Genomic DNA, 27,365 nt, shown 5'->3' with positions numbered 1-27,365 from the left:
GTTTTTACCTACTTCAAAGTGTGACCCTAGCTACACCACTGCTCTGTTGCCTGGTTGATGTTGGTTAGCTAGACAAAATAATGTCAAATATGTTAACATAACCCTTGAAAAAAGTCCAGTCATTTTCATTAATGAAAAGCTCTTCTTTAATGGATGCTGATACATTTGCCCCTATTAACTCAATGAAAGTTTGAATAAAGGTCAGTTACATCAACTGGCTTTGAAATAGTTCTTTTTCTTTGGTGTTATCCTGCCAGGGGGCCATCAATGTTCCGAAATAGCAAAGAATCCCCTTTGAACTCTATCTCTAGTTGCTATCAAAGATTATCTATATTCACATCCATTGTGCTTTTATTTCCTTCAGAGTTTCTCTGTAGCCATTAAGAAATGATTGTAATAAAAGGTATTTAAGAGCTACATAGCTGACATGTCAGAGCAGAAGAAAATTGTCTAGTGCTATAACTATTAATCCTGCTTTATCGTGGAGAAGTTGGAAAAGTGGAACAAGAGAAGAGCCAGCAAAAGATAATGCAGCTGCTTTCCCTCTTTTTACACTTCCCTCTTCTACACTTCAGCTGTCACATTTGTGATGAGCCTGAAGACGCTACTTCTCTACGCTCCCTGCTCGCCTGTCAGCTCTTCTGGAAGAGGGAAATCTCATCCTTGTTGAGTTGACATTTCGTATTCTTATTTTTCTAGATCTTATTAGGTCTTTAAATGATAATGTTAATTTAAAATGTTTAAGGGGATGATAAAGTAGAAAATAGAAAAAAACAAAATAGCCAAGGAAACATTTTTCTGTTTCTTGTTACATTAGTAGCTAGACTCGCTGCTCTAACTGGCTTCCTTTGAGAAGCCAGTGTTACTGCTGCTTCATCATCCAAGTTGACACACTTGCAAAATGACTTGTGTCTTTCCCTAGTGTCCTTTCTGTCCAATGCAAAGAGCGGGTCTCAAATAAGGAACCAGGAGCAGTATGACAAGGGCGGTTCACTTTCAGTGTTTTTGTTAATACTTGGAAGAGGTGTGCAGGCTTCATGAATAGTCATCTAAAGGCTTCATGCAAAGTCATCTCTGAATGGTTTTGATTAAAAAACCCAAGATGCTTTATGTGCTGAGCCTCCTTTTTATAAAGTTGAAACTGAGTGACAAACTCATTGAAAATGACCTTTAGTGGGATATCCAACATCCATCAATTGACATCATTTAGCTCTGACTTAAGCTAAGCTGTATGATAATGGAGAGGAAAAGGTCATGAATTTTGAATTTGTCTCTTGGAAAATAAGTAATAAAATTCTGGAAATAACTTATGACAGTTAAATAACTTTATAGTATCTCTATCAACATTTCCATTTTCATGTTGCAAGGATATGAGGCAAATGTCTATTTTCTTCCAGTAAAAATTTCAAGACTAAGGAACTTAACTCAGATTCTGGAATAGAGTTTTGTTTTCACATTTATTTACATATACACACCCACATACAGATGGATGTACATAAAATGCCTGTGAGGAAGCTTAGTGTGTGTCATTTATGTTATATTGATTTTAAATACATTAATGGATACAAATGGGCTAAACAGATTGGTACCCCACTCTAAAATTATAAAGGAATAGCTTTGTTTTACTGTGGTTTTTCTCAGAAGTATGAAAATATTTTCCCCAAATATATGTATATTTCACTTCTGTCCTCTTTATAATCATTGCCTTTGTTTTTCACAAAAGTCGAAAATTTCATGTAATCAAAGGTCAGAATCATTATTTCAATTTTTAATATTTTTAAAAGTCATAGTGAAGATAGAAGATTTGAAGTGTAGACAAAAATTAAAGACAAATATTTTATCAAAGCATCTTTTATAATTGTTGCATGTTTTTATGATGCATGTTGCTTAGGGAAAAGCACCATCTCCCATTGTGCTTTGAATCTTATTTGTTCATTTAACTTTTATTGTTATCATTTGTCCAAGTTGCTATAATCTTTATAACTCTCATTTCTAGTGGTGGACTGGTATTTCTTTGTGCATATAAGCCATAATTTTAAAATTATGTGTAATTAATGTTTAATTATACGCTCTCCCATTATTCATTATGTTTAATTCAAAGCAAATTTAACTATCAGGATTGCTGTAAGATCCAGATTTGCCTATAGCTCATGTCAGTGCATCTAATAAACCATAGCAATTTTCTCTCTTTCATCCATTCTGTCATTTGTTTGTTAGATGCAATATGGTACCACAAATCAAGCAAATATGTATTTACAAATTATATAAGAATTGACCACAGTTTTTATGCATGAGTTAGGCATAAATTATTATAATTTTGCATTAGTGCAGGCTTTCCATTGTTGAGAACTTCCTATGCAACAGCTGATATATGTAAATATAATATGTGCTACCTTGATCTTTAGCCTTCTTCCACCCATCCAAAACCACCCCATCTCTGCTTGTTCTTTCCTGTGTAAATTGTGTCAGAATAGTTCTGAGAGAGCTAATCCTGGGCGGCTACCAGTTGCAGTCACCTCTATACAACCCCCCACAAACTCCATTGTAAGCTCTCTGTGGCAGGAATGGCTCTCCTAATCCCTGAACAGTTGACCCTCCCTGTCGCCAGTATTCACTGGATTCTATAACACCTGCTTTTGTTTTTGTTTGTGATGTTTGAGGATGGAAATATGAGGAAGCTGTTAAAGACATTTACTCTCTCGTTTTTCTTCCACCAGTGGGATGGAGTAGGACCTCTTCCAGACTGTGCAGAACCACCCAAAGGGATCCAGATGCTGTGGCACCCCTCCATAGTCAAACCCTACCTCACACTGCTCTCTGAGTGCTCAAACCCAGACACGCTGGAAGGGGCGGCAGGTGCCCTGCAGAACTTGGCCGCAGGGAGCTGGAAGGTATGGCTAGTTCGTTACAATACAAAAGACTCTGGAGTTGCAGCAAGTCTTGAGAAAATAATGCAAGTGTAGTTCCAAGAGGTGCAATTCTAACAAAGATGTTTAGGAGAAAAACCAATTATATTGAGTTGTTGGGCTTAGAAAGTTGAAAAAAAATCTTTAAAAAAATGAAATTCTTCTTAAGGTTTCAGAGGTCTTTGAAGACCACTGGTGAATAATATGATCATTGAAAAGGCTGTGAAATTCTTGTGATTCTATGGGGACAGCTGAGCTGCTTGACTTTCAGGGACAATTGTGACATGTGGATGTTTTCAAAGCACCATCATTGGCTGTTAAGAGAGCTAATCTGCAAACACCCATATGAGTATTCTAGATGTTGTACTGGGTCCCAGCCCCCAAAGAAGACCCCTTGCATTTTTAAATCATGAGCTAACAGAGGAGAACAGTATTGTTAATTCCGTTTGGCAAAAACATTTAAACAAATGTATGATTTTGACGAAATTAAGAGGGTCCTTTCTCCAAGTCCTTATGAACTGACACTATTCCTGCTTGATTTTCACAGAAAATTCTCAAGATCCTGATTTTTGGTAGGAAAAGATTCACCAGGGAAAATAATTCTTGACTATGGTCATCATAGTTACAAGCACCAATTTGCCTTGTTGCATTAAAATATAAAAGTGTGTGACCACTCTTAGAGAAATGAAGATAGAATGTATGGGGAAACGCCAAGAGAAAAAACATCCAAAAAAAAGTTTTGATTTTGCCATCATGTTCCATCCATTTAATATCAAAGTCAGGATTTGGGAGGTTCGTAAATCACTCTTTTCTTTGACATTCATTCTCTTCAAAGTGATGTTAACATTGACACATAGCTACAGAATTTTCAGAAGCTCAGAGGCATAGATGTCACTCTTCCTGGCCTCAGATCATCATGTGACTGCACATTCCCTTGTGCTCATAAGGTCCAATGTCAGCCTTCTTGTTCTCTCTCTCTCTCTCTCTCTCTCTCTCTCTCTCTCTCTCTCTCTCTCTCTCTCTCTCTCTCTCTCTCTCTCTCTTCCTCTCTCTCTCATCCTCATTTCCATTACACTAGTCCCAGCCACAACCCCCAGCTCTTCCTTCCAGCTGTGATGACATCACAGCTCCTGGGCCGGGTCCCTGAGTGTGCCTGGGGAGCTGCTTGCTGCTGTGTGGACAGGCTCAAGCTTCCTTGAGAGCCTGAGGAATTAACATGATCGTCCCTTTCCCTCCCTGCCTGTAAAACATCCCTAGTGTTTCTACCTACAGAATTCAGGTCAGGCCAGGCTGGAAGATGTCTCCTACTTTCAACCAGAGATAGGTGCAGACAAGTTTCAAAAGCAGAGTCCCACCAGGCAGAAGGCCAGAGTGTGGCCTTATAGGACTAGGAAGGTCATTCATGGAAATCGCTTCTTTGAAGTGGCCCTCACATCTCATGTCCCTGTAAGCTTAACATGGTCCGTAATTTTTTATTCAAACCACAGTTCAAACGCAGGACCTGCCTTTTCAGAGGGTGGTGATCCTGAGCAGGTTACACCCCTCATGGGTCTCACGTGTGTCATCTTCAAACAGAGAAGACCATGCTGAACTCTCTACCATGCAGATCCATCACCACCTGGATGCAAAGATGGGAACAAGATGGCATGGCCCAAGAATTGTCACATTTTCTGACCAAGAGTCCCCACCAGCACCCCTGCCTTATGGCACTATCTCAACAGGCATGGAAAGGAAGGGACTGTGAGCTGAGACTAACCTGAGGTACAAAGACCTGGATATCCGGATGGTGACAAATCTAATGTGCTATCTAAGTTCTGTTTTTAACCAACTATCATGTTCCCTGAAAAAGATGTAGTTCCGTATCATGATAATTTAAAAATCATGAAATGTCTTTGGGTACTTGAAGATTTTGAATATAAGACTTTGACTTTTAAACTCAGATTCTTTATGTTCAAAACGTTAAAAGGATCTGGCAGGAATATGTAAAAGACCCAAATCAAACTTCTAGAGTTGAAAATAGCATGTCTGAAACTATGGCATTTCATTACATTTAAATGGAATTAATAGCAGATTATTGTAAAAGGAAAAAAAATGTGTGAACTTGAAGACAATAAGGGAGATTATCCAAAAGAAAAGAAGAATGCAGAGTGCATCTTGAGAATCAAGTAATCTTGAGAAATGCAGTGAACTCTCCCACAAGGGAAGGAAGAGAACAGAAAAGAAAATATTTAAGGAAATAATGGTTGAAATTCTTCCACATCTTATGAAAACCAGAAATTTGCAGATTCAAGTAGCTCAAGGAACCCAAAAAACAAGAAACATGAGAAAATATACCAAAGTGCATTATAATTCAGTTGCTCAGAACTGGTAATAAAAGGAAAATCTTAGAAGCAGCAAGAGTAAAAAGACATGCTGTATACCAAGAGCCATGTAGCATCTAACCAGCGAAGGTCAAGAACAGCATCATGGATCATCTATCCCTTGCTGAGCTGCTAAGACTGTCTCTAGAAGAAAATCTGGTCTGTGAGCCCCTGAAGGGCCAACACCAACTTCCACTTGTCTCTGTACCCCACTGCTTGGCTGAGTAAAGATGTCCCAATTTTAGATTATATAATGCCAATTATGAAAGATGTGTAACAATTATTCTCAGTGTTTAACCCAAGCAGTACCTGTCCACACGTCTTTCTTGTAGATTTTGTCTATTCATAAGCATCTATCTATCAGTAAGAATTTAGTAGCATATTATGGACCAGGCCATCTTCAGATGGTCACATTTATGACCAATTACTTGGTCTTTCGATTCAGATACAAATATGCTTTTTAAATGACAAAATCATGGAATTTGCAGGGAAATGGATGGCACTAGAGCAGATTATGCTTAGTGAAGCTAGCCAATCCCTAAAAAACAAATACCAAATGTCTTCTTTGATATAATGAGAGCAACTAAGAACAAAGCAGGGAGGAAGAGCAGGAAGAAAAGATTAACATTAAACAGATACATGAGGTGGGAGGGAAAGGGAGAGAAAAGGGAAATTGCATGGTAATGGAGGGAGATCCTCATTGTTATACAAAATTACATATAAGAGGTTGTGAGGGGAATGGGAAAATAAACAAGGAGAGAAATGAATTACAGTGGATGGGGTAGAGAGAGAAGATGGGAGGGGAGGGGAGGGGAGATAGTAGAGGATAGGAAAGGTAGCAGAATACAACAGTTACTAATAGGGCATTATGTAAAAATGTAGATGTGTAACCGACGTGATTCTGCAATCTGTATTTGGGGTAAAATTGGGAGTTCAAAACCCACTTGAATCAAATGTATGAAATATGATATGTCAAGAGCTTTGTAATGTTTTAAACAACCAATTAAAAAAACAAATATGCTTTTTATGCAGAATAAAGTTGATAGAGTTGTTTTTGCAGAATCTGGGCTCAGCTGTGCTAGCAAGCTGCAGGTTTAGAAGTGTGGCCCTGCTCTGCAGTTCCTGCAGTGTGGAAGTATCTGTGCAAGTCACCAGGCTCGTGTCTCAGGGGCAACCAGGCCAGCATGAGAACTGCTGACAGATGTGGGTAGTTAGGTGTGAAGAGTAAGAAAATGGCAGGTTTGAAAAATGTTCGCTATTTCTATGTTCTCCAATTATCTCCTATTTTGGATTATATAATACCAATTATGAAAGATGTGTGACAATCATTCTCGGTGTATTCTGGAAAGAGCATCTTGCTGTTTCCAGAATATAAGCCTATATATTAGTGTAGCACAGTTGCCCCAGTGTGACTACTGACCACACACATCCAGGGAACATTTATTTGGTAAGTTTTTATAGAGTAAATACTATTAAGAAGGGGAAACTGAAGTCGAGATCACAGAAGTCGTTCTGTATTTTAGACAGTTTAACAACTATACCACTGGATTTCCCAGTCCGCACTGTAGACATGAACTAGAAAATTTAGATACACAGTAAAAAGTCAGGGCAGATACCCTGATGGCAAAGAGAGAAGAAAGAAGAGTTAGGAAAAGTAAACATACAGATGCAAGAAAGAAAAACTCCCAGAGGTTGTTCTAATAACTGGTAGTCATAGTGCTGACCTCTGTCGTCAAGAACATGTTAAATTGCCACTAGTAAATTTTAGAAGACAGAAAGAATTTTAGAATGCCAGTCTTATTCTAAGCTCTGCTTCCCGAATAATTCTAGACAAATGAGTTAGTCCTCAAGCAGGGTCAGTTGCTACTAAGGAACATTCTGTGCAGTTGTAAATAAATATATACTTATGTAGGGACTTTTTATTAAAATACAAATACACAGGTACATATATAATTCAATCACATTATCAACATCTATTACATAATTTATTAATTTACAATGTGGGAAGGGAGGTGGACAATTCTTGGACAAGATTGGGAAAAATTTCATTGAACCAAACACTAACAAATTACTTCAAGAAAATTGTGAATTAAATGGGCAGAAACCAAGCAGGGAAACCCTTATTTTCAAAAGTCTATTTCAAAAGACAGTTCTTGAATAATTAAAATATTGACAGGATGCACAATAGCATCGACTTCCACACAGATTGTATTGCTGTCTGAAATCTAGAGTCTAAGAATGTGTTTTTATAGCAATTGTCAAAATTTAGTGGTATTTCTTTAGTGTCCTTAACTTTTTATGGCCCAACAAAAACAGAAATGTGAAGGTAAAACACCAGAATTTTGCATGGAGACAGCTTTTTATAGACCTCATTGTCTGAAACAATAACTTTCCTTTATGGGAAGAGCTTGCACACTCTTTATTTTTTTTCTGTGACAAATTGACTAGCAAACTAGATCTTCATAATGGCCCTAAACACTTTTTAAAGTTTAAAACACTTATTACTTGGTTTATGGGCATCAGAAAAAAATAATAGCATTATGCAGAAGCAAAGTGATACATGTTTTTCATAGCCGACATGGACATCAATTACCTTTTTCTCATTTACAGTACAATGGTTTTGTTTGTTGCAGAATATTAAAACAATTGGATATAGTAGCCCGAAGATTTCCAAAATGTGAATGAATGCTTCTTCATTCTATTTGTGGATATTTCTATTGTAATTGAACTTTATGGAAACTCAGGGATTAAACTACAAAAATAAAATCTGTACTGGCTATGAAGTCAAGCATGTTAGGAATCTTTGTATTTTCAATTTCCCCCCTAAAATGTGAATATGCTCCCACTGGTTTAAAAAAAAAGATAGGAGAAAAGAATACTTGGATAATAATACGTCAGTATTTAATGAGCTTACATGATAGCAACAGAGACTTAGTGAAGAAGGAAATAGAATCTGTGACCACATGGACCAATTGAGTAAAAAATGTCAGGGAACCAGGAAATTCGAGACTTATTCTTACAGACTGGGACAATGGCCTGAGGAAGGACACTGATTAGCATAGCTTAGTGCTCAGTGGGCATGGGGAAGAGAACCAGGCAAGATTAGGGGAGTTCAACAAAGAGAAGTTAAAGTCATGAGTTGACACCTAAGACAAAGTGAATTGCCTCTGTCCCAGTTAACAGTGTGAGGAAAAGCCAGAGGTTTAAATGCAAAGAAAGACTGTTTTGAAAAGAATTTTGAAAGATTGTGAAGAAAACGGGGCACGAAGCATCATGCCTCATGGGTTTGGACTGGGCCAGAATCAGCACCAGGGTATCTGAGGACTCTGCTCCATTGGAAGTCTCCCAGAGACAGGGCTTGAACAGAGGTGATGTTCAGCCTGAAGCAGGAAGGAGAGGCCCACCCTGAGGAGCAGGCCTAGCCCACAACCACACGTGACTCAGCAGTTCCTTCTCTAAAAGAAGTACTGAGAAGTGCCCACCCAAGAGCCGTCCTGTCTGGCAGATGTCATCTGCATCCACACCACCTGGGCAGTGGACCCATTTTCTTTTTGATGGTCATTGATTTCAAAGATTTCTGAAGTCCTAAGTTGTGGAACTCCATTCTGAAGTTATAGAAACCACTAAACCAAAGGAACTTTCACTTCCAGCTGAGACAGCCAGATGGGGTGGCAAAGCTCTGATTTACCCTCCTTCAAAGAAAAACTACGACTGTAAAATGGAAATATATGAAACAGTGTGGTTTTGGATAAGACACTATGCATTATTCAAGGAAGGACAGTGATCTCAAGAGACAGGAAACAAACACAGTGAGCCCTGTTGGCCTCAGCTATGCCAAGCCATGGCGTAAGGATGGAGAACCCCCAGGGGAGCCTGTAAATGTTCTGCATGGACAAGATGGAGCTGGGAATCTGGGGAGATCAAATGGACTAGAGTTCATAGATCTGGAGATACACAGAGGATTCCCCTCTGCTACGCAGCAGAGAAACATCAGCACATGCATATGAGGGAAATACCCAAGTATGGAGAAGGCCATCTGAAATTACAAGAGAGTGAAATTCAGCACTTGCATAGGATGGGTATAGTGTGTGTTTCTAAGAGACAGGAAAACCTCATAAAGCATGATTCATTGGGTAGAGCACTTAAAGGATCTTGCCTCCATGTGAGGAATAATTAGCTCTGGACTAAACATGTGCTAATCTTTCCTATTGAATCTTAAACGTGACATCCAAGTACATCAACAGTTTCCAAGTAAATTAGTTGCATTCTAGAAGAAAGCTTTAAAATATCTATGGGAATACAAGAGCACCCAGTATTGAATTTAAGAATGTCTGGCATCCAGTTGAAAATTACCCTGTTATCACATAAAATTTTTAAAAAGTACAATTCATAATGAGAAACCAGCTCAGAACTGACAGTTAAAATTGGAAAACAGGAATTTTTTTTATAACTTTTAGTTTTATATGTGTTCATAAAGTTAGTTAGGAACAGAACATACATAAAAGAAGGAAATGAAACTTCTAGAGTTGAAAGTACAATGAGTAAAATGAAAAAAAAAACACATTAGACATCTGCAGATTAGACACTGTAGAAGAAAAAATTAGTGACCTGGAAAATGGGAATAGAAACTATCTCAAATAAAAAACTGAAAGAAAAAAGAAAACATACAGGTTGTTAATGAACATCAATTAGTATTTGGAGTCACCAAATGAGAGGAGAGAAAGGAGAAAGAGGACCAAAAAATTGAAGGAATAAAAATTTGAAAATTTACCAAATTTAATGAAAAAAAAAATTGTAAACTTGCAGATCCAATCAGTTCAAAAAATCCTAAACTCCATGAACATGAAGAAACCATAGCAAGGTGCATCATGATCACACTTTTCAAAACCAGTAATAAAGGTAAGCACTTAAAAAGCAATAAAGGGGAACCTGTGTTCCTACAAACCTACAAAGATGAGGCATCATATTTCCCATGAGCACAGGCAGTGGGAAGACATCTGTAACACCGAAGAAACAGGGAGCCGGCTACACTCCTCCTATAGTAAACTGGTCTTAGTTTGGTATCTAACAGATGCAACATGTCCCTAAAGGAAACGTCCAGGTTGCTAATTACATTATAGCAGCTGTAGAGCTAGCTATAAATGGAGACTCCTCCCAAGCCTGATGAGAGCCTGGACTAACCTGGAAATGGACAGTGTTCATCACCTGGGCAATGGTGCCAGAGAGAAATCCTAACATAAAAACACCACCTGAATTGGACAGCACCCTCAGAGAGGTGGTGGCTGCCACGTGCCATCCCAACACTCGGTTCTTCCCATCCTGCAGAACAGCAAGCGTGCATATACCCTGAGTGGAAGGCTCCAGCTCCCCACACAGGGGCCACAAGAGAAGGGATGCATGTTCCTCCCACTTGGGACCCTAGCAGCACCTTTGTGGCAGTGGTCATTACCCACCAACCCCACTAGTGACAGCAGTGGATTTCTTTCTTCATAGATCCTTTTAGAGGAGAATGCTATTGTTAAGCACTAAAGCACTTGATGCTGTATATCAACCTGACATCTTCTCTCATCAATTAAACATGTAAAAATCTCCTACTGTGGGCTGGAAACTGAAAGACGGTTGAAAAAAGGAGAACAATATGACTTGGTCTCTTCTCTTATAACAAACCTGTGAGTAAAGAGTTCAGATAGCCATTGTATTTGCTGGGCTCAGAGTGTGCGCAGGTCCAGGGTGACCCTGAGGTCACTTTGACAAGGAAGTGGTAAGGCAGGAGGAGGCTCACTCCCAGCATCATTGGTTGAAACCTCAGAGCTAGGATTCAGTGACTTAAATTCCCTTTAGTACTCTAGTAGAGGCCATTATTTAGGGAAATACCAGCTGCCGTAACAAAGGAATTTCCAAACATGCAAGGGCCCAAGCAAGAAGAAACCAGGAAGACCCTTTCTCTTATGGTGTCAGAGTAAGGGCAGGGGTTAGAGGCAGGAAGCCCCTCCAGGAATTAATTCACCCAAACTGAGAGTGGCTCTGTCATCTTCAACATGTGGCTCACAGAACTGCCCACATCACTACTGTCCACCAACACGAATCGAGAAACAACACAAAAGACTCAAGTCCATCACAGGAAATGTTCTGTTATCAAAGCCAGGTCACACCTGTAGGTCCTTTCTTATATCTGGGCTCCACTCCTGGTCACCAGAAAGCAGGTCCCCAAGATCCTGCTCCACCAACATTGAACAAGAATTTGCAGGTAGGTGATCTAAATCCAGATTCAATAAAAATAAAGTTCTCTCTTCTAGTGGAACAAGGATTTGCTAATATATCCAATTCATGTTACAAAATGAAGCACTTACTATCTTAATAAAAAAGAATTGCCCTTGAGTCACCTGACTACCTGAGCTTCTACAACAACTCTGCTCTGCACATGCAAGACCACATGGCCTCACCAATGTGGTCCCTCCAGACCATGCCCTAAAGTCAAGTTTCAGACTTCTCCTCCCCATCACCTAATGGAAGAAGTGGTTTGCTATCTCCAAAGTAGAATGTTTTCTGGATTTAAAAGAAAAATATGAAGTTCACCCCTTCTACCCATGAGGTGCTGTACTTAAAAAGACAAAAAAAAAAATAGATATGTTAAAGGAAAAGTTTTCCAAACTGCTATCTAATAAGTGAGAAGAAGAAACACCTGAATTATTTTTATCAGATATTGAATAAAAAATATGGCTGTATCTGCCCTGTCTGTGTACACAGTGACGAGAGCCTACCCCTTCCCGTCTGCATACCTGCATCTCTACTGCGGAAAGGGCAGGAATGTCAGCACCTTCATCTGAATTACGCCCTGTCAGTCACCCCTTCTCAGTGGTGTGCTCATACAGTGCCGTCATGAAGGAAACACAGGAGACTCAGAATAAAATCTAATCATATTGAAGCCTGCCAGGCCTCCCCTCTACCAGAGCCACTCTTAATCACCAAAAGGCATTTCTAAATGCCAGTCACACATAATGATGATCTTTGATAACATTTACAATAAAAAAATAAATAAAATCTTCCTGTGTTCAGACAGGTTCATTTAAAAAAATTTTTTTTCAGTTGTAGATGGATACAATATCTTTATTTATTTATTTTTATGTAGTGCTGAGGACCGAACCTAGTACCTCACACATGCTAGGCAAGCACTCTACCACTGAGCTAAAGTCCCAGCTCCAGAAAGGTTCATTTTTAAAGAAAAGTTTTTTTAATTGAAAATTACTGATTCTTAAGATAGCTGGAGAGCCGGGAAAACAGGTATACTTGTTCTTATTTGTTTAGCAAATGTTTCCTCTGGGTCTCTCTTGCTCCAGCTTGACCTTCTTTATCTGTTCTTACTGTGAAAGCACATCAAAATGCTTCCCCCCCCCCAGGAAACCCTATTGGCTGGAAATTTATAATTTCAGCATGAATACATGCAATAAAATTCAGTATTTGCACTAATCTGATTCACATTTAAATAATATAGTCAGACAAAGGAAAAACACTTTAAACATACTGTAACTACCATTGACTTAACCAAGATTTGATGTATTAATTGATTTATTGCTTTGCAAACATAAGGAAATCCTTCATTAGTCCTCCCCATTAGAGATACCACTTTAAAAAATAGATTTTAGAATTTTGAAAAGAAAGCTATATAATCCTAAAGGATAGCACTGAATTTAAAGAGCCGACACCCACGTCCCACATTCACTGTAGAGAAATCCATCGTGAGAAGGGCCCAGTTTCTCCACAAATCCTAGAGCAGCCACCAAACACAGTTCTTTTTCAACCTCAAAACCTTGGTAATTCAGATTATAATAATAAAACAAAACAATGTGAATCATGCAGGGGAAAAAAAACATGGTTTCTGAATATTTAGTACATTGCTTTCATAGTAAACTTCCAGTGAAATAAGGCTGAATAAATAATTTTGGGGAAATGCTTTCTGCCCTCTTATCATGAGAGCAAGGTACCATGATGAATAACGTGGTATTGTAAATCAATTCAGAAGCATATTTCATAATCCGCAGTCATCTATACCAAACTCATTATATGTATTTCTCATTGTATAGAATGGGACTTTGAATACATATGACCCTGAGATACCACAAGATGCTCAAGTGCTTCTGAAAAATTAAATTATATTTGGAGGAGTTACGTTCTCAAACGTGACCTTTCTTTACCATGTCAGAAGAAAAAGTGGGGCGCTGGGCACAGTGTGCACACCTGTAATCCCAGCCACTCAGGAGGCTGAGGCAGGAGGATCAAAAGTTGAAGACCAGCCTGGGCTACTTAGCAAGACTATCTCAGAGTAAAATAGGTTTCAAAAACAAGGATGGGGATGTAGCTCAGTGATTGAGGGTGTGCTTGACAAGTATGAGGTCCTAGGTTCAACCCCGTTACCACAAAAAAAGAAACTAAGGAGGGGGGGAAAAGGAAGGACAGAGATAAAGAAAGAGAGGGAAGGAGACAGAGGGATGGATGGAGGGAAGAAGAAAAAGTGGGGAAATGACTACTTTAATATAAAGTCAGTGGGAAAATGCTTATTTAACAGGAAAGAGTTTAATTTCAGATACTTCTAAAGCCAGAGTACTCTTGAAGAATAGAAAATTAATCAACAAATTCAGAATTTTAGCAATATAATGGGTTCACCCTCAGAACAGACTATTTTGTACTTAAAGGAGAGCGTTATCTTTAGTTACTTAGTAAATTGTTGGGATTTAAAGAGGGAAAAGCTAAATTACAATGTTAATCTCCTTTTAGGGACATAATCAGCTTAAACAGAATTGCCTCATCTTAAGCAGAAGAGAGATTTTTAGAAAAATTATAGCTATCAGTTGTGTTTAGAGACAAGATGCAATTTTTCAAAATCAAGCTCCTTGAGATATGAATTACAGTGGATGGGGTAGAGAGAGAAGATGGGAGGGGAGGGAGGGGGGATGGTAGAGGATAGGAAAGGTAGCAGAATACAACAGTTACTAATAGGGCATTATGTAAAAATGTGGATGTGTAACCGATGTGATTCTGCAATCTGTATTTGGGGTAAAATTGGGAGTTCATAACCAACTTGAATCTAATGTATGAAATATGATATGTGAAGAGCTTTATAATGTTTTGAACAACCAATAAAAAAAAATTTAAAAAAAAAAAACATACACATACACATCATTCATAAAAAAGAAATAAATGATAATGAAAAAGCTATATCAGGAGACAAGAAAAAAAAAAAAAAAAAATCAAGCTCCTCAAAATCCACATTCCAGAGAAGCAGCCTGGGCTTAAAGGGTTAAAAACATTGACTTCACATTATCACCAAACCCTCCCAGTACATGCAGTGAGGAATTTATTCAGCACAGTTTCATGTGCGAGTAAACTTTGTTTTACACAATTCACTTCAGGTTCACCTCTGAGCCCTTGTTTTAACTGATGGAAGAAAAAAAAAACTGGGGGGTGTGGGATGGAGAATGGAAAGAAGAATCAAACAGACTTTTCTAGGTGAACTCAACCAAACCAGCTGTTTTGTGGTCCCTTCAGGGTTAAAGCGTGGCTACCTTCCCACTGTCAGCCCTCCTCCTATCGTTACCCTCAGCAGTTGAAGCTGAATTTGGGGATCTTAGAGGCACATCCTGCAGAGGAAATGGGAACTGGATCCTGAATTGGTCCCATTTCTCAGTCTGGAAGCACCTCTGCCCTGTGCAGTCTCTTGTCCAGGACCCACACAGATGTGCCGATTGGTGACTGGGCCATCTCTGGCCCATACCCTCCTCCTTGCTGCTCAGCTCCCCTGATGTGCGGCCGTGTCCTCTCCATGCCCACACTCCTATGTGCGGCCTCCTTCTTGACCAAGTGACCTCTTTACAGCTCTTGTGCCTAGCCCATTCTCCATTGACCGATACACCTTGTCCATTTAAGCCACAGAAACCCTCAGGGGCTATCCTTTGCCACACTTGCACCACAGGAGCATTCTCCAGACCCACAAGCCATGTCGCCATCCCTACCCTGTGGCCCCCACTCCGGAATGAGAGCAGAGACTTTGCTTGACCTCCTCCAGCCACTGCTATGGTCCAAGAAGAAGCAGCACAGTTCTCCTGAGTCTGCACTACCGTCCTCAAAGGGGGGTTCAGCAGCAGCAGGTGTGGTCTGGGGACATGTCAGAGTTCAGGTGGCAACCCCCACCAATGATGTTGCAGCTCTTGTTCTCTCCCCAAACTCTGTCTTCCTTCTCCCAACCTAGAGGCTCTGTGTGAACTGCAAGGAGAGGGCAAATTGTCTCCACCTGTTTTAATCGCCTTTCAAAGGTGCCCCATCTTCTACTTGGACCTGTGCCCTTCAGCCCCACACACTAAGCACTTGTGCTGGCCCATTCTGCAGCTCACGCTTCTCCCAAGGAAGAGGCATGAGCAAGGAGCAAGACGCGGCCACAGCACGTCTTTCCTCTGTACCATCTGCTCAGCGCCTGCTGCCCTCAGTCTGCAGCACAGTGGCAGAGTTCATTCCTAAGATTCCTATCTTAACTGCCGTGAGTTATGTACCCTTCTCTCTGTGTCTTCACTTTTATGACAGTGTTACTACTTCTACTGTAGTTTTGATTAAAACTCTTGGCAACCCATACACTCTTCTAGCCACTGCAGGGTCTGCTCTGCTCCTGAGGCAGTGTACCTCTGTTTAGGAAGAACCCTTGTTAGCCTGGCATTTCTATGCTGCTTGCACCTGTGAAGCATTCTCCATTTCCTAAACAGCTGTATCTATAGCATGGCATTTTCTAAACAGCTGTATCTATAGCATGGCATTTTCTAAACAGCTGTATCTATAGTAGGTCATCCCCTCTTTTAACTTCTCACTGACCGACACGTGGATTACACATGACCTACGTCAGAACTGGTAGGCTGATGCTTTACAGAGCATTGCAAGCACATATCTTTGAATGTGTAAAAGAGCCTTACAAACTTGCAACATCTTTTGAATGCAATTTAAGTAATTTATTCTGAGTTACCATCTACTGTGGTGATACTAGAAATCATCCATACATATACAAATACCAAGATGACTTAAATTTGCAAAATAAAATTTATTAATAATTTGAGTGTCAGATCCATTGTCTGGTTATCCTATTCACATAGGAAGAACATATTACTGTTGACCATTTTCTCATATCAAAAATGGCCGACTCATACCCACTGGGGCACTACATGGCCATTCGTCCATTGCTGTTACTCTCAGATCTGTTCCTATCAGAGCTGAAGGACTCTCATTACTTTCCAAACACCAAATCATCTTTCCATCCAACCTCTGGGGAGATTTCCAAAAAGGTCAAAGCCATGACTGTTCCTTCTTGGCTCATTTCAGATATGGCTAGTCGCCCTGCCTATGTGGGAGGATAGATGAGGAAAGGGCAGTGTCTGAAAGACCTAGCATCAAGACTTAGGCAAGAAGGAAGGAAATGATGGCAAGGGGAACAATGTCAGCAGATCTGGAGAAACAGGAGCCAGGCTCAGCTTCACGGGTGACTCCTGTGGCTATTATTTAACATCTTTGTATATAAATCTCTTCTTCTATAAATGTTAATGCTGACCTCCCTGAGGCCTGGAGATGGCAAATGCATAAACAGGAGGCATGGGGCCTGGAAAGAAGTGGTACTGGGGAGGAGGGCCTGCTAGGGCTCCTGCTTCAGCCTGCCTAAGTCACCAGGAGTATCCCTGCAGTCCCCCAGAAGGTCAAGAATTCTCCCCAGTGTTAGGGTTTACTGTTGCTGTTCACCTTGCAGTATGTCCATGTTGACACTACACTCCGACTGACATTCTGTTCCTTCCTTTTTCTAGCTTCCCTCCATGGTTTTAGGTTTGAGCCCAACCAGGAGTGGGCTGCCTAAGCTCAGGCTTGTGGCCTGTTCTGGGCTGGGTGCTGGAGGCCCAGGACTTTAGTGGTAGGGAAACACATGTGTCCAAAGGAGTCATTTTCCAGCATGTGGGTCCAATGCGCCAATGCATGGGCCTTGGTACCGGGGGAAGGATCCTCCTCCCCAGGAAGGATGTCAGGCCAGACGTCTAAATCCTAACAAGCAGCTTCAAACCTCTATGCTCTTCAGCATCTCAGATTCCTGGCTGTCCATCTCTTTGCTCTCTAAGAGTGGGGCTATAAAGTAGTTTCCTGCAACCAAGAGACGTCTCAGTGGGTTTTATCTGCTTTCCACCCCTCAGGCTTCCTGAGCTCAAGGACAGAAGGGGGCAGGAGAAAAGCGTGCATTATTGGATGATGGTGATAAGAAACTATGTGAATGTGACTTCTAACTTAGGACAGGATGAAGTTGTTTGTTTTTTTAATCTCATATTTCATGCAGGGCTGGGCTGAGGATGTGGCAGGCATGGCGTATGCCCTACGTTCACTGCCAGAGGGGGCTCCCTGCCTGCCACAGGTGAGAGCCAGCTCTGGGGTGCCTGCCCTTTATGGGGGAAGGAGGGTGGAGAGGGCCCGTGGGGGAGGGGTGGGGAGGACTGGTCCCCAGGAGGACTCCCTCAGAATCCAAAACCTCATTCCGTGAATGCAGTTTTCTCAGCTCAGAAATGAAATTGCAACAGATCCAACCCTTACGTGTCAATTATTTATTGCACCCTCTTCTCTGGGACACTACAGAAGAATGTAAAGCATGTATGCACATGTATGCAAAGCTTTTGAATCTAAATCTTGAATCTAAATCTGAATGCTTTACTTCTCTGATACTGCCCATACATTTCAATTTGAAGCATTAACTCTATTCCATTAAGGCCTATGAACGCCGACCCCCCCAAAACATATTTTTATGTCTTACTTTATAAATAAGACATTGAATTATGACCCTGAACATAATGCATTTTGATCTTTTTAAAAAAATAAGTTTCCAGTTTTCACTCTTGGTTGTCAATGACATGTTCACCCCCCCTCCCACCCCACCCCTGCCTTCTCTCTTTACTGTTCAGCAAAGGTCTTACTCCTTTGTGTGTTTGGCAACTGATCTCTCAGCCACACCCCCTCCAAATTGAGAGCTCTTTTGCAAATTCACCATGTTCAATTCATCCCACTCTCTATTTTTTGGTGGTTCTTTTTTTAAAAATCTTATTGAGAATGGCCAGCCCTGCCTGTCCCAGCTCTCCACATCTTAAAGCATTAAGCACATCCCACCAATGGCTTTCAAACTCAACTGCTAGAAATACCGTCACAAGAGAAGCGAAGTGTGGTTCATGGATTAACCCTGAAACCTTTATTTTATGTTGAAGGCAAAAAAAAAAAAGTTAAATCATGTAAATGCATGTCTAACTCATTCAACCTATTCTACAACTAGGTCTTGATAATGCATCCTTTGGCTCCTGTAAACAACCGTCTGAAACCCACCCATAATGTTTGCTTATAGGCTTTTCCAGCTCTGTTCCTAATGTCCTTTGCCTTCCCTCTTTTGGCAGTGGTCAGTATATATCCGAGCTGCTGTCCGAAAAGAGAAAGGCCTGCCCATTCTTGTCGAGCTGCTCCGAATAGACAACGACCGTGTGGTGTGTGCGGTGGCCACGGCGCTCCGGAACATGGCCTTGGACGTCAGAAATAAGGAACTCATCGGTATGTTCTCTGACTCACAGAGTCCCAGTTTCTCGGTGAAAATGCTTTCTTATGGGATGTGTGTGGCGAGACCGACATGTAGTAACACGTGTGAGCAGATGCCGTGCGTTTATTAGCAGCCTCATGTTTTCCAGGTCTCCTGCTTCAAATCTAGTGAACTGACGAATCATTTACAATTTAGAGGGAAAGGTAGTTTTGTTGACCTTTTTCATCCTTGCAAATTAAAAGTGACCACATGCTGAGCACTTCATCCTGTCATCCTGAGTCCCTCAGAAGACTGTGTTTGCCTCCCACTTGTGAGCTGAGGAATCCTGATGGGGTACACCTCCCTTTGCTCCCCCTCTCTATTTTCAATTTATTTTGGATGAGACCATACTGAATCCCTAATCCTATTTCTTTTTCTACATCACCACCCCATGAGATACTGAGGACCTTTGATTGTTGATTCATTGAGGAGGCAATACACTCACATATTTATTCAACAAACATGTGTTTATAATCTACTTCACTCCCGGCCAATTCTAGGGCTGGAGATTTATATCAATGAGTGAGACTAAGAGAAAGTATTGACCTTGTGGAGTTTGCATTCAGGAGGGAGGAGGGGTCCAATCAACAAATGAAGCACACAGTGTCTTAGGAAGGCTTCACGGGGAGAAATGGAGCAGAGAAAATAAGGCTGTGATTGGTAAGGTTGCGAGTTCTTTTTTAATTCACATAACATACAGTTAATCTTTCTAAAGTGTATAGTTTTGGTGCCATTTGGTAATTCCCAGTGTTATGTAACCAGGACCTCTGTCAAGACCCAGAACGTTGTCACCACCACGAAGGGCCATCCATGTCTATTAAACAGCCCTGTCCCTCCTCCTCCTCCCCACCTCGGGCAGCCACCAAGCTGCTTTCTGTCTGTGGGTTGCCCTGCTCTGAACCTTTCAGGTGCTTGGAGCCAGGTCATATGATTTCTTTCCTTTCCTTTGCTCAGTTTGGCGTAATCTCATGTGTCTATTTTTGTTTCATTACCTAAGCTTTTGGAGTCAAATACAGAAGAAAATCATTGCCTGGACTGATATTGTGTAGATTTTCCCATTTCCTTCTGTGAGTTCTATTGTTTCAAGTCTCCTGTGCAGGTATTTAATCCATTTTTAGTTCATTTTTTTGTAGATGATGTGATGTAAGGGTGCAGTTTCATTCTTCTGCCTGTGGATATCCAGTTTATTGTTGGAATTTTAAATGAGAGGTCAAGGTAGGAGTGGTCAGAAGGTAACTCTTGAGCCAATACTTAAGGGAAGCAGATAGCCATGCAGATATTTAGGGGGAAGAGAATCCAAGGTGAAGGGGCAGCCTCTGCAGTCAGCTCCCTGGAGTGAGAGCTGGGAGCAAGCCAGTGGGGGAAAGGCCTTCAGGGAACCTAATGTGTCTGTAGGGCAGGTGGTGGGAGCCCAAGTCAGAGAGATCTCCTAGTGCCTCTCTCTTTGTAGGTGAAGAGGCCAATCTGGGTAAGGATGATGCTTGGGGAAGGATGACCTCACAGAAATTTGGTGGGAAACCGCTGTGGTCCCCATGGACTATTGTCCTGATGGATAGGCATCTGGTATTGAGATGATTCCTGTAGGGTTGTTGGTCAGTTTAGAGAACACATTCTGGCAGACAGAGCAGGTAACAGGTGTCAGTGGACAGCATCTGGAGACTGGGCCAGCTACTATGGCCAAAATGCAGCTTACTTGTGGCCTCTAGGGAACTGGGAGAAATAAGATATGAGTGTACCAAGGGACAAGACTCCATTCCTGAGCAGCTGGAAGACCAGGCGTGACAGACTAAACCCTGTATCTGGGAACCAGACACTTTTTCTGCCATTTCATGATACCCATCAGATCCTTCAGTGAAAACCAAAGCATTTGCAGTTTTTTAGCCATTTATTCAAAGTGAAACCAGACTTCAAATCTGTATCTAGTAAATTCAATTCATCATGCTTGCAATATGTTAAAAAGTAGGGAAAAAAACAGGCATGGTGGTGCACACCTATAATCCCAGTGGCTTGGGAAGCTGAGGCCAGAGGAACACAAGTTCAAAGATGGCCTCAGCAATTTAGCAAGACCTAAGCAACGTAGCAAGACCCTGTCTCAAAATAAAAAGTAAAAACTGGCTGGGGATGTGCCTCAGTGATTAAGTGCCCCTGGGCTCAATGCTGGTACCAAAAAAAAAAGGCAGGAAATCAACTTGAAATTTGATATTTATAGTTAGTTTGAGTTTAATCTAAGTTTTTGTGATTTAAGTATATTTTGTATATTTAAACTAGGTCATTAGCTCAAAAGGTCAAAGTACCCTCTCCATATACACTTTTGTTTTCCTTGGACAGATAGCACTGGGGCTTCCAATAAAATCCTCTCTCCTCTGTAACGTGGAGGAAAAATCAATAGCTAATCAGTCTACTGCCTGGGTGCTAACTACTGGCTATTGTGTGCTTGTGTGTTTTATTTCTTTTGGTGGATTAAAATATAACAAAATAGTGAACTATTGATTGGGTTTCTAGCCCGTAGGCATCTCTTCTTTCTCAAAAGCCAGTTATCTAGTTCTCTCTCTGAGGCAGGAACATTTGGAGCTCCATATTGCTCATGTTAAATTAAGCTTTTACTATCAAATGTCACCCGACAGGAAATGGAGCCAGTCATTTAGAAGCAGAAGTGAAAATATCTAAGTCATGGGCTTTACAGAATCAATAACTTTTTTCTTGAATGAGAAGAGCTGAATTTTAAAAAAAACATTAGATTGCCTTAGAAGAAAGAAAATGTGACTTTTGCTAACTCTTCTACTTTAAATATTGCATTATAGTAGGTGTTTTTGTAGGGAAATGATATGAATAACTTTATGCATTGAAACCTGCAGTTACTTTGAACATAGACCAACAAGAAAAGGAAGAGTGAATGTGAGGTTCTTCTCCCATCGGCTCTCACTGAAAGATTTGGTGACCTCGCCTGATTTCATTTCTTTAAAGCTCATCTGTATGCTGATGACTCCCAATTCTGTCTGAGGTCTCATGGCCAGCATTCTGCCCACTTGTTCACTCACTGGATGTCTAATAAGCATCTCCAGTATAACATGTCCACAAACCTGATCCTTCCCCAATATCCCCATTATAGCAAAGGGCCTGTTGCCCTTGATGTGCCCAGGAAAAGACACCCTGGGGTCTTCTTCAACTCATATCCACCCCACTTTCATATCAAATCCATCAACAAATCTGGTCATCCTCTTGGATTTTCCCAGAATCTAACACTTGTTAGCATCTTCATGGCTTTCTCCCTGGTCCAGATCTCCCATTGTCTCTCCCAGGTTTTTACCGTGGCCTCCTACCAAGTCCCTTGCAGCCCCATTATTCCTGTGTGGTCATTTGTACAGCAGCACAGTGGTGCTGTTAAAACCTGAATCATCAGGCAATTTCTTCACCCCAAATCTTCCTCATCACCGTCCAAAACTAGGTCTTTGTAAGGCAGATGTGACTCTATCAGACCCAGCTCCCTGTCACCTCCCAAGACACCACATGTGGCCTCTCCACATCAGTGCCTTTGCTGTGGACATCAGTCTCTGATTTTCCTTTATCACAGGAGCCAAGACCCTCCCGTGGGGCCGTTGAACTTGCTGCTCCATCTTCCAGGAGTCCTCTTCCCTCAACTCACTCCATTTCTTACCCAAACACTACATTCCCAAGAGACGCCTCACTGCCCACCATAAGAAGCATCCCACCCTGTCTCCTTCCCCGCGTAAGTCTTCTCCACAGCACAACACTGATCACCTTCTGATAGACGCCCCAACTTAAGGTGCTTCCACTTACCTTTACAGTTGTGTGAAAGCAATACTCACTCAGTAGAACCTGTTCTTACAATTTGAATCTTGATCTTTTCCCAGGCTAGTGATATGAAATCGGATCCTCTATTTTGATATAATGACAAGCTCCGGGTCAGCTAAAGGACCCCAGCAGGTGGAAGCAGTCTGTATCTATAGTGTGCTGTACTGGTGAGCTGTGATGTTCAGTAGGTTAGGTGCATTAAATACCTTTGACTGACAGTATTTTCTGCCGCAGTCTGGCTGGGCACAATCAGGAGCCACTTGTCAAAAGAAACTAACTTTATTTTTAGAACCACACACGCCAAACAAAATAGCCTCTCAGGAAAAACCCTCAGAGCCTCAACTGCCACCACCGGCTTTCCACAAGCCTCTCTCTCCCACACAAGCTTCTCTCCACCTCCCACAATCCTCCTGCTCTTGAGGCCGATTGGCTGGGTCACGTGGGCGGAGCCAAAAAAGTCCCCCAATGAGCAGCTCCGTGGTCTGAAAGGGCAGGGAAACAGTCCAATGAGCATCACCGCAGAGGAGCCAATCAGCTAGATGTTGCTGGGGCCGAGGAGCCAATCAGCTAGATGTTGCTGGGGCCGCTGTGAGCCAATCATCAGCCAGCAGCTGGAAGTTTGCTGGCAGCTGGAAGTTTGCTGGGGCCCCTTTGGCTGTGGCTCTCAACAATTTTCAGCTTACCATAGTTTATTGTGGGTATAACCCCATTGTAAGTCGAGGAGTGTTGTACGTAACCAATTTTTCATCCTTCTTCTCTCACTGCAATGTGAACCCATTGAGGGCCAGAAGCACTGCCTTGTTTATTTACTGATGGGTCCCATGTGCCTAGAACAGTGTGGTTCCATGTGGGGACTTAATAAATATTTGCCAAATGAAAGAAGGAACTCGATTTTTATTTTCTAACCATCATCTTGAAACAAACTCCAAGTCGGCCAAATAATAATAAAGCAAATTAACTAAAAGAGTAACTAGGGAAAAGGGGTTTTATGTTAATAAAAATCAAAACAGGTTATTTCCTTCTTAAAATATGAGATGCATGGAGACACTCAGAATTTCAGAAGGAATCCAGTTTTGCCATCATTGTTTCTGGGGTTTACAACTGTCCATAGATTATTTTGTAAGTAAGGGGTTGGGGTGGGCTGGCTGTCGCATTGTGGTCACAGAACATCTTCCTTGGGCTCCACTATCTGAATAGCTCTTAAGAAGCTATTGAACGATAATCACTCTGCCCTGTTAGGTCTAATGAGAAGCCTACAGCAGCACCAACCGGAATGTGACTTGCTCTACCTCTCCATTATCTTCCTCCTGGGGCTGTTCCCATGGTTCTGTGTATGTCTCTGTGATAAGTGGTAAGTATGCTGTAGACAGACCTATGTGCTCCGAACGATGTAGCACAGTAGCTGAGGTTAATGTACATCTGCACATTTCTTTGCAAACTTCAAAAATGTTAATTATCCTTCTGAATAGGGAAGACTTTTAAAAAGAATGGCAGTAAGTAGCTTTGGTGAGAAGGCAAAAAGGCTGTACAATACTGTGTCACTTCAACAAGTTTAGCAAGTGCCACCTGTTTCAGCACTTGGACAGTTCCTGATGAAACCTGCAGGCCCAATCCCCACCCTCCACCAACAAAGCAAAAAAAAAAAACAAAAACGAAAGCCTGACAGCACATATGAACCTATCTTAGGTTTCTGTTGTGTAATTCTATCTTTTTTTTTTTAGAGAGAGAGAGAGAATTTTAATATTTATTTCTTAGTTTTCGGCGGACACAACATCTTTTGTTTGTATGTGGTGCTGAGGATCGAACCCAGGCCGCACGCATGTCAGATGAGCGTGCTACCACTTGAGCCACATCCCCAGCCCCTAATTCTATCTTCTTGTTGCCTCTGTTTTTTCCACGTGTGTGTCACATCCTCCCCACTAAAATAATAAGCAGGGAGGGTCAGGTTAAGGTTAGAGCTAGGATTCAGGCTGTATGTAACTGATATCCCATAATGTCTGGCACATAACAGGCACTCAGAACACAATTGCTGAATGTGTCAGCTGGCAGATGAGTAACATGGGTCACTATTATGAAGAGCAGATCTAGCGGATGTTTGGGACTCCCAAGTCGGGAGAGAAGGGCAGGGGTTATGTGGATGTGTTTCAGCCTCTTTCCACAGTGTCTAGCAGCAGAGTAAAGAAGCTCATATGCTCCCTCAAACCCAAGACTCTAAGAACTCATTCTGCTGCTGCTTAGAAGAGGTCTGAGACTGGGGGAAATAGTAAAGCTCTCTGTATGTGACTCAGTCACTGCCAAAGCTCTATGCTGGACACGCTGCTGCAGTGACATTCCCAGAACCACAGAGCACCCTCCCTTGACTTCTCTGGGTAGTGGCTGCTTGCCACACTTTGTGGCACATTGGTCAGGACTGGGATGCTATGAGCATCTCTCCAGCTGCCTGTGTGCCTCCCTAGGCCTAAGAGAGGAGCCTGCTCAAGGTGCAGCCACGCCCTGTTGCCCTGGTCCTTTTGCCTCATCCTTCTGGGTTTGCAGGACTCTCCCTCCCTCTACCACCATTTGTATGGTTGGTTCTCTACATTTGTGATGACCTCTGAGAGAGGTTCTCTGACACCCCCCTGCATGTTCATATCTATGAGCCATCCTTCACCTTGGTTAACCATCTTTTCACGGTGTCAGTGAGCTGAGCTTCTGTCCAGGCAATCTTCTCCTCCCTGTTGGAGTTGTACTCCAGCCTCAGTGGGACACAACCAGATGCTGACTTTGTCTGGGGTCAGGTTGCAGCTCTCTGCAACATGCCCCTGCAGGGAGGGTAGAAAAAGGAACCAAAGTCTCCATGTGAGGTCGGCAGTCTCCAACGCTCACTTGCCCACACTGTTGAGTCATGAAAAAAAAAAAAAAAAAGGTAGTTTCTTGTGTGGAGTTAGTTACTTTTTAAGCAGTCAACCCATTGCTCTTCTCCCTCCACAAGCTTTCAGATCACCCTTTCATCCTTTTGGGGGGTTCAGGGAGTTAGAGAAGAAGTGGAGATCTTCCTAACATTCTTTCTTGCCCCAATCTGTTTTAAATATTCAGATAAAAGCTGTTTATCTGGCCACTCAAAAGACTGCTTCAGGATGAAGAATGCTGGTGATATTCAGTTCTGTCTTTAACTGAAAGTACAGACTGAATGAAGAAAGTGGAAATGCTGTCCAGGAATGACAACCACCCCTTCCCCAGACAGATCTTTACTTGTTGAGAAACATGTTTTCCTTTGGAGAACGAGGATGGTGGGGAGACGGGGGGGGGGGGGGGGTGGAAATCTTCATCATATCAGTGCTATCCTGAATGCTGCATAGCTTTGTACACATTGCCTTTCATTTGGAGATCCCACAGCTGAATTTTTAAGAGGTATTTTATGCAATTCTAGACCTGGAAAAGGCTTATTTTTATTCAAACTTTGAAATATATTCTTTGCTCAAACCCTTAATCATGCACAAAAGCATGTTCTCTGGGGAACCAACAGATACCTGCAAATGCTTCTCAAGAAATAATTCCTCAAAGTCTGCCTGGCTTCTGCAGCCCAGGATTGAAATAAGTCCCAGGTATCATCTGTCTGCCTGTGGAATACCATGTGCCTGCACAGCATCTCCTGGCAGGAATGGAGAGCAGAGGGCTCTGAAATCTCAGGGCTTCCTACCAGTTAAAATAGATGCCATGTGCTTTATTATGTTCCCATCTCATGCCAGTAGGTTTTGTGTAGCAAAACCCCCTGGGGTATGGGCATCCCATTGAGAAACAGACCCCTTGTGGGTCACACATCTCATGTCACCATAGGCACCCTCTTTCCCTGTGCTTTTGACCCTGGTGAATTTGTGCCTGGGGAAGACCTGAGGCTCTGGAAACCTCCATGTCACCCAGGGAGGGAGGGTGCTATTTTTATTCCTGAGGATATGTAAGCTTCACTTTATTAAGTAGATATGAGGACATTTTTAGAAACATACCTTCTCTGCTTTTCAAAACATGTTCTTGAGCCCAGGGCAGATGTTGTTTTAATTAAAACATATGCAATTTCAATTAGTATTTTAAGAAGAAGCCTGATTTCCTAGACAAGGTGATTTATCAGAGCACTCTGCTGGCTCTCCTTAATAACTTGATTTTCACAAGCCACATTTGAACAGACGGAAAGTGCTGTACTTTGGCAGAAACTTCCCATCTTCTGATGAGGTGTCTGTGCTGGAGTGCTCTTCCCCTGACCCCAGAATCTGATCTGACCCGTGCTCCCTCCCTTTTTTGTGAAGCCATGGGTCCTTTGCTAATTAACTTTAGACACCTATTGGGGAATTTTGGCGGCTGGGTCTGGCAGATAAGAATTCCTTGGAAGGGGAGTTGTAAATAAATCAAAGAGCCAATAATTATTTTATTAAACAAGGCTTTAATGATTCATCCCTTGGAAATAATCTGTGAGGGGAAAGGCAAAATTGAGAAATTTCCAGTTGATTCAAATTCAGGACCTCAACTCAAAGCCTTCAAGAGACAGACAGAGACAGACACAAATACAAGAGAGACAGAGGCAGAGGCAGATAGAAAGAGATCCATTTAGCTTCATTTTTGACTATTTAGGTATTCATTTTCTGCCTGGCAAACAATTTCAGAGGAAAAGGTTTAGAGAAGTGGAAGAGGAGAAAA

The 27,365-nt window shown here is 41.7% G+C and overlaps 1 protein-coding gene across 2 annotated transcripts; it reads left to right on the top strand.

Annotated features, from left to right (window-relative positions):
• Positions 1–2,532: 2,532 nt before the first annotated feature.
• On the top strand, positions 2,533–20,639 carry LOC124075499 (catenin delta-2-like). Of its 2 annotated transcripts, XM_046418943.2 has the most exons (3): positions 2,533–2,891; positions 17,613–17,687; positions 18,709–20,639. In XM_046418943.2, the coding sequence occupies exons 1-3, from the start codon at positions 2,652–2,654 to the stop codon at positions 18,973–18,975; spliced, it is 582 nt and encodes a 193-aa protein (XP_046274899.2). In that variant the 5' UTR covers positions 2,533–2,651; the 3' UTR covers positions 18,976–20,639. The 2 variants fall into 2 exon arrangements, with proteins under 2 accessions (XP_046274899.2, XP_058427138.1); XM_058571155.1 differs by lacking the exon at positions 17,613–17,687 and having other exon boundaries at positions 2,544–2,891.
• The last annotated feature ends 6,726 nt before the right edge of the window (positions 20,640–27,365 follow it).

Source organism: Marmota monax, unplaced genomic scaffold, assembly GCF_021218885.2.
Source record: "Marmota monax isolate L192 unplaced genomic scaffold, Marmota_monax_Labrador192_F-V1.1 WCK01_AAM20220418_F8-fsc01809, whole genome shotgun sequence".
NCBI classification, from domain to species: domain Eukaryota; kingdom Metazoa; phylum Chordata; class Mammalia; order Rodentia; family Sciuridae; genus Marmota; species Marmota monax.
The sequence above is the reverse complement of the archived record's forward strand: the minus strand, read 5'-3'. Positions and strand labels throughout refer to the sequence as shown.

What these genes read in the sequence shown, in the direction of transcription:
- LOC124075499 (XM_046418943.2), top strand. Translation starts at nt 2,652, where the DNA reads ATGTTTGAGGATGGAAATATGAGGAAGCTGTTAAAGACATTTACTCTC. An exon ending in TGGCCGCAGGGAGCTGGAAG is followed by an intron (nt 2,892 to 17,612) that starts GTATGGCTAGTT and finishes TATTTCATGCAG; the next exon opens with GGCTGGGCTGAGGATGTGGC. An exon ending in GGGCTCCCTGCCTGCCACAG is followed by an intron (nt 17,688 to 18,708) that starts GTGAGAGCCAGC and finishes CTCTTTTGGCAG; the next exon opens with TGGTCAGTATATATCCGAGC.